The 6,937-nt window shown below is 35.5% G+C and overlaps 1 protein-coding gene across 5 annotated transcripts in view; it reads right to left on the reverse strand.

The window, feature by feature from the left end:
- The window catches only part of ANKRD17 (ankyrin repeat domain 17), a 170,723-nt gene that overhangs the window by 111,545 nt on the left and 52,241 nt on the right, over positions 1–6,937 (reverse strand). Inside the window, exon 1 of one of the 5 annotated variants that reach the window (XM_015567936.1) lies at positions 3,618–3,753. The exons of the other annotated variants lie outside the window; for them this stretch is intronic. Coding sequence (XP_015423422.1) covers positions 3,618–3,620 — 3 coding nt within the window. The 5' untranslated portion in view covers positions 3,621–3,753. Of the gene's footprint in view, positions 1–3,617; positions 3,754–6,937 lie in introns of those variants that run through there. 5 annotated transcript variants of the gene reach the window in all.

Genomic DNA, 6,937 nt, shown 5'->3' on the forward strand with positions numbered 1-6,937 from the left:
TCTTGGGTGGGAAAGGGGTTTGTGAGATGCGGGAAGAGACTGGACAAAAATAGTGCATCTATGGATGAGGACGGTGGGGAGTGAGGGCGGAGGGTGGGGCGGGAACTGGGAGGAGGGGAGTTATGAGGGGAAAAAAGAGGAACAAATGTAATAATCTGAACAATAAAGATTCAATTGAAAAAAAAAAAATTACTCCAAAAATAAAAAGGGTAGCGGTGGATTAACAAGACTAAGCAGATACAAAAGAAGCTAGAATATTACTCCTTATCTCTAACATCTCAGGTAGTTAATAAAAAATGACACCTTGCCATAGCCAATTTGGTTCAGTGGATAGAGCATCAGACTTAAGAGTCCCGAATTCAATTCCGGTCAAGGGCACATGCCAGGGCTGTGGGCTCATCCCCAGTAGGGGGCTTGTAGGAGGCAGCAGATCAATGATTCTCATCATTGATGTTTCTATCTCTCTCTCTCCCTCTCCTTACCTCTCTGAAATCAATAAAAATATATTAAAAACAAAATTAAATGTGATACCTAAAAATTAGAAAATTTAAAGCATATTACAATATAATAAACATATTACTAAAATGTCAGATTACCTAAATATAGGAAAGCCAAGACTGAATAAAATAATGCCAAAAGTCTACTTTCAGAGAAAGGGAGCAACTAGTTATAAATACTGTTTAATTCAATTTAATGCCTACAGAAGAACTGGAAAAAAACACATAGTTTCAAACTAGAAATGAAACAAAATCAAGGAAACTCAGTAAATTCAGCTAAAGACAAGGGGTGGGATGGAGGATAATAAGAAAATACAATATCTATGGCATAACTTTCAATATTAGGAAAAAGACCAAAGGCAAAAAGACCAAGCTACTATAAAAGTGAGTAGAAAATCTTATCTTGTTTTATTAAAAAGAAAACAAATGTAGTTATGCAATGATATGAAAGATTCAGAAATAAATTGGTAAACTATACTTCTATTTCATACTGACATGGAACTTAGTATATTATGAATACAAAATATACAGTCTTTGAAAATAAAAACCTGACCATACCTTAAGCAAAGGAAAGACTCAGTAAATTAAATAACACAGATTATAGTCTTGGTTTACAGAGCTAAAATAAACTAAAAATTAACAATAAAAAGATATTCTACTTGAAAATTAAAAAAAAACGTCTACCAATTAACTCTCAGAGTACAGTGGAAATGAAAATTTAAATTGTGAGCATATCTCCTATGGGACTTGGCCATAGTTGTCCTTAAAGAAAAAATTTAAGGAGCCTTAAATGTATTCATTAGAACACAACCTTAAATGTATTCATTAGAAACATTTAAAATACATAAAACACTTCAAAAATAAAATACCAACCAAACTATCCTATATAATAAAAGGCTAATATGCAAATTGTACCCTCAACTGGAGTTCAACAAGGGGCGGGGCTGGCCGGCCAACCTCCTGCATCCCCTCCCAACTGGCCCCGATAGAGGTGGGCCGGCTGGACCCCACCTGTGCACGAATTCGTGCGCAAGGCCTCTAGTATCAATTATAATTTATAATAAAAATAGAAATGAAAAAACTAAAGGGGCACAGAATTAATAAAACCAAAAACTGTTTCTTGGGTAAGTCTAGAAAGAGACAAGCCTTGGCAAATATGATGATGAAAATGAGAGAAAGAAACAATATTAAAGTTTGAAAACTAACACTATAAATCAGTAAATATGAAACTCTAAGCGAAATGGTTTTCTAAGAAAAAGAACTACAAAAATTAACTAAAGAAAACATTAAAACATAACAGAATATGTCCAAAGAAGAAATCTTAAGGGTAGTCACAAATCTACCCTTGAAAAGGAAGAGAGTATTAGGTTATTTACAAATTCCAGAAAACAAATGAGAAAACTCACTAGCCTAAATAAGTCTATTAGCAAACCTGAAAAGGAATGGTGAAAAAAAACCAAACACTAAACAAGAACTTAAATCATTAGAAAATTAAATTTGGCAGTTATATAAAAGAATATCATACAACACAAACAAGAAAGGGGATAAAGAGAATACTCAGAAAGACAATCCTATATAATAAAGAGGTAATATGCAAACTGACTGTCACGCCCTTGCACAAGATGGCCGCCCCCATGTGGTGACAAGATGGCCGGCAGGGGAGGGCAGTTGGAGGCAACCAGGCCAGCAGGGGAAGGCAGTTAGGGGTGACCAGGCCGGCAGGGGAGCAGTTAGCGGTGACCAGGTCGGCAGGGGAGCAATTAGGGGTGACCAGGCCGGAGGGGAGCAGTTAGGCATCCATCAGGCTGGCAAGGGAGTGGTTAGGGGGCAATCAGGCAGGCAGGCAAGTGGTTGGGAGCCAGCAGTCACGGACTGTGAGAGGTATGTCCGACTGCTCGTTTAGGGATCCGGCCTAAACCGGCAGTCGGACATCCCCTGAGGGGTCCCAGATTGGAGAGGGTGCAGGCTGGGCTGAGGGATGCCCCCTCCCCCTGCCAGTGCACGAATTTCGTGCACCAGGCCTCTAGTTAATTGTATATAAAGAAATAGTTATCTTCCCCTGCCTGGAATGCTTTTCCTCTTTTCTTTTTTCCCTCTTTTTCTTTCTTTCTTCCTTACTTTTTCCTTCCTCCCTCCCTCCCTCCCTTCTTTCCTTTCTTCCTTCCTTCCTCTTTCTTTCTTCAGGTCATAGTTTATATTTTATCTTCTCAAATGATACTATAAAAGAAGGTTCTCTCCTCACCTCTCTACCACACCATCCTGTTTGTTTCCTCCACAAAACTCTCACAGCCTAAAATTATATTGTTCTTGGATACTTGCTTATTTTCTCTCTTCTCCATATATATATAAAAAGAGAGGAACCATTCAGATATAGAGCTCTCACCAGTGTGAAGCAAAGTTCCTAGCAAAATACAATATCCAAATAAACACTAGCTGAATAAATATTAAAAATGAAAACATCATGATCAATATTAAGTAAATGTATTATGTAATTCCTGACATTAAATTATTAGAGGTGAAAAAAGAATATGTATCATTTCATTAAAAACACATGACAAAACACAATACCCATAACAATGAAAATACTTATTAAGCCAGGAAGAAAACTGCTGTTCTTGATAATACAGTCTACCAGAAATCTAAAGTATAAATAAATATAGAAGTTTAAAAATTAGAACCATTCCATTTAAGTCAGGAAAGATGCCCAAATGAGAAGTATTAATGAATAGATCTGGAAACCTAATCAATACAAAATGACCAGAAAGAACAAAACAAAAAAAAAGCCTTAGAGAACTATAAATATTAAAAAAAGGAGACAACTAAATGCTATCATTTTCAGAAAACATAATCATCCTTCTAGAAATTTCAAGAGAATTACTTGAAAACTAAGTAAATGGTAAGATCAACATACAAAAACCAATAGATTTCCTATAGACTAGCAATAACCAATTGAAAAATAAAATGTAAAATGGAAGATGTAATTCACAATAACAAAAACTATAAAATACCCAGGAATAAACCTAACGAGAAAAGTATAAGACCTACATGAAAAAAACACACAAAACTTTAAAACTTTACTAAAGGACATAAAAGAACACCTGAATAAATGGAGAGGCATACCATGTTCCTGGATGGGAAGATTCAATAGTGTAAAGATGTCAATTCTCCCCAAATTAATCTGTAAATTCAATGCACTTCCAATCAAAATCCCAAAGGGATTTTTAATGGAACTTGACATGTTGATTCTAAAGTTCATCTGGAAGAGAAAATACACAGAAATTGCCAAAAAAAAATTTGAAAAAACAATTGGAGGGGTGCCCTACCAGATGTCTAATATAAAATGACAATAATCAAAACAAAGTATTAAGTCTGGAATACATATAATTTGGGCTTTTAAAATATGATAAAGGTAGTATTTCAAGTCAATGGGCAAAAAGATATATTGTTCAATAAATTATTTTGGAAGAATGACTATGATACTTGGAAAAATAGTAAAGTCCCTACCACAGAATATATTTTTTAAAATTTCCAGATGAAATAAATTCTACTAGAAACAAAATTAAAAAAGAAGAAAATATAAGAGACTAAATTACTATAAGAAGGTTTTTTTCTAAAAGATACAAAACCTAGAAGCTAGGTAGGAAAAGACCGACAGATTTTGACTGCATAAAAATGAAAAATCCATTGACTATATAAAGTAAGACAACTGACAGGTCAGAAAAAATTATGAAATATAATGTATATATTATAAACCGAATTATAAACAAAGCCTAAAATTTCAGTAAGAAAATGACAAACCACACAATGGGTAAAATGAGTAGGCAATTTATATGAGAAATTGTAAATGATCAATCAATATGCTAAGCTTCACTGGGAATCAGATAAATACAAATTAAAATGAGGTATTATTTTTCACCTATTAACAGATATCTAATGTTTCAGAGGATAATTTGGCAGAACCAAAAAGTAACATTTAAAAATGCAATTTTTCTTCTTGTAATGCAGTCCACACTAATACTCATACGTCTACATAAGCAAAAATATATGTACAAGGGTGTTCATTACAATATTGATAACAGAAAAAATAAATCCATATGATCACCAACAGAATCATTAAATAAATAATACTATGAAATAATAGCTACCTGAAGAATAAAGTAAGTTGATCTTCATATAAAGGTCTATACCACGACTATCAAAATAAACCTGTCCTGCTCATTCTGTCCCCCCAGTTTTTATCTCTTTAAGCCTTTACTATTTACCTTTATAAAACATATCAATAGTGACTATTCCCCCCAATTTGCTTATTGGCTTCCCTTACCTGAATGTAAGTTCATTGGGCAAGGACCCTATTTTATTCCTTGCTCTATCCTTTGCATCTAGAATAGAGCCTTAAATATAAAGTACTTAAAAATATTTACTGGATTAATGCAAATATGGATGCAGAAAGATATCCACATTATATTTAGTGAAAAATGCAAACTGCAAAGACACACACATGGTATATATCTAAGTTGATTTATTTTTTAAATATGCATTTGCAAAAATACAAACAAAAATTTTCAGTATGTACAAACCCAAGTTATTAACAGTGGGAATCAAGAGTGAAATAAAAGAATTTTACTTTTTACTTGTCTGTACCCTTTTAAAAAAAATGACCACATACTTCCCTAGTGTGTGATTTGAGCAAAAAGAATAAATTAAAAAAAATTAATAAAATAGTTTAGACCTTCAAAGAAAACTATCAGGGATAACCTAACCATTTCCATATTTCTAACAAAAAAATTCCAAGAGCTATCTTAACTATTTAATTTGGGATATACAGAATTAACTTGCTGTTACACGTATATGTAATTCAGTATGAAGTATGCAATGTTTATAGCAATAAAAACAATTGTGCTGTAAAGCATTAAACACATCCTCACAATCCTCACATTATGCAAAATAGCACATTGATGATAACATGGCTTAGACAAAATTGGACTAAGGACATTACACTCAAAACTTATGCAACTCAAATCAAAACACTAGTATTGTATTAAAAATACGAGCTTACTTGAAAAGACATTAAATTCCACAAATAAAAACATAATTATTTCTTAACTTTTAAAAGAAAAGAGAACCCTGAACATTAGATTAAATATATTATTTACTCTTCGATTTGATATAATCAACTGTTAGTATTGTTAGTATACTTTGCATTCAGTTCCTGTTATTTAGTGGTATAATACCTAAAAATAATGAGAAAAACTGTGTATGAACCCATGTACCTTCAGAGTTAAACTGCCACCATTCCTCTAACTTTAGAGTATCAATATCTTACCTAATAATAGACAAAGATGTAAATTGTCCATACCTTCGCTACGCCCACCATTGGCTAATCAGAGTGATATGCAAATTGACGGCCAACAAAGATGGTGGTTGATTTGCATATGTAGGCTCCAAGCAGTAGAGCGAAGCCTGACGGCCCGGGGGCCGGCGGAGCAGAGAAAGCCCCGGGGCCGATGGAACAGTGAAAGCCTCATGGCCCGGAGCCGGCTCAGGTCTGAGCCCAGCCAGAGCAACAGCCTCGGTCCCAGGTGCCAGAGGAAAACCAGTGCCAACAGCCAGGGGAAAGGAAGGCCTATCTAATAAAAGACCTCCGCTAGCTTTTCATTGGCTAATCAGGGCGATATGCAAATTAACTGCCAAGAAAGATGGCGGCAACCTCCAAACCCCCAGGGGCTGGGGTTGCCGGCTGGCCTGCGGCCCATGATTGCAATGGCGATCGGAGGGAGGGAGAGCCGGGGCACAGGCCAGGCGGCACCTGGGCACCTGACATGCAAAAGTCGGGGATGAAATGACTTTTCCCAACCCCATCTACAAATATCCTGGGGAAGGCATCACTGAAGAGTTCACAACTCTCTTACTTGGCAAGGAAGAAAAAAGTTGGCAACAGAAACAATCCCTTACATCAAAGTTAAGGTCCTTCTGGGTAAAAAAGAATATTTCCAACATGAAGGAGGGAACAGGCAAAAATAATAGGTTCTCATGACTTCCAGTGAAGATTGAGCATATGACAGTCAAAATGAACATACAAATTAAAACAGACAGTGGACATTCAAATGACCTGAATCAACTGTCACTGTCTGTCTCAATAGTAGCAATGCTTATGTGATAATATAGTTTAACAGACACACAAAACAAGTCACATGATTAAGAGAGGTTCGGCTTCTAAAGTAAATTGAATATGTTCTTGAACTGGTTTGGCTCAGTGGATAGAGCATCGGCCTGTGGACTCAGGGGTCCCAGGTTCGATTCCAGTCAAGGCATGTACCTTGGTTGAGGGCACATCCCCACTAAGGGGCGTGCAGGAGGCAGCTGATCGATCTCATAGATGTTTCTGGCTCTCTATCCCTCTCCCTTCTTCTCTGTAAAAAATCAATAAAATATATATATTT

This window comes from Myotis davidii, unplaced genomic scaffold (assembly GCF_000327345.1).
Source record: "Myotis davidii unplaced genomic scaffold, ASM32734v1 scaffold284, whole genome shotgun sequence".
In the NCBI taxonomy this organism is placed as follows: domain Eukaryota; kingdom Metazoa; phylum Chordata; class Mammalia; order Chiroptera; family Vespertilionidae; genus Myotis; species Myotis davidii.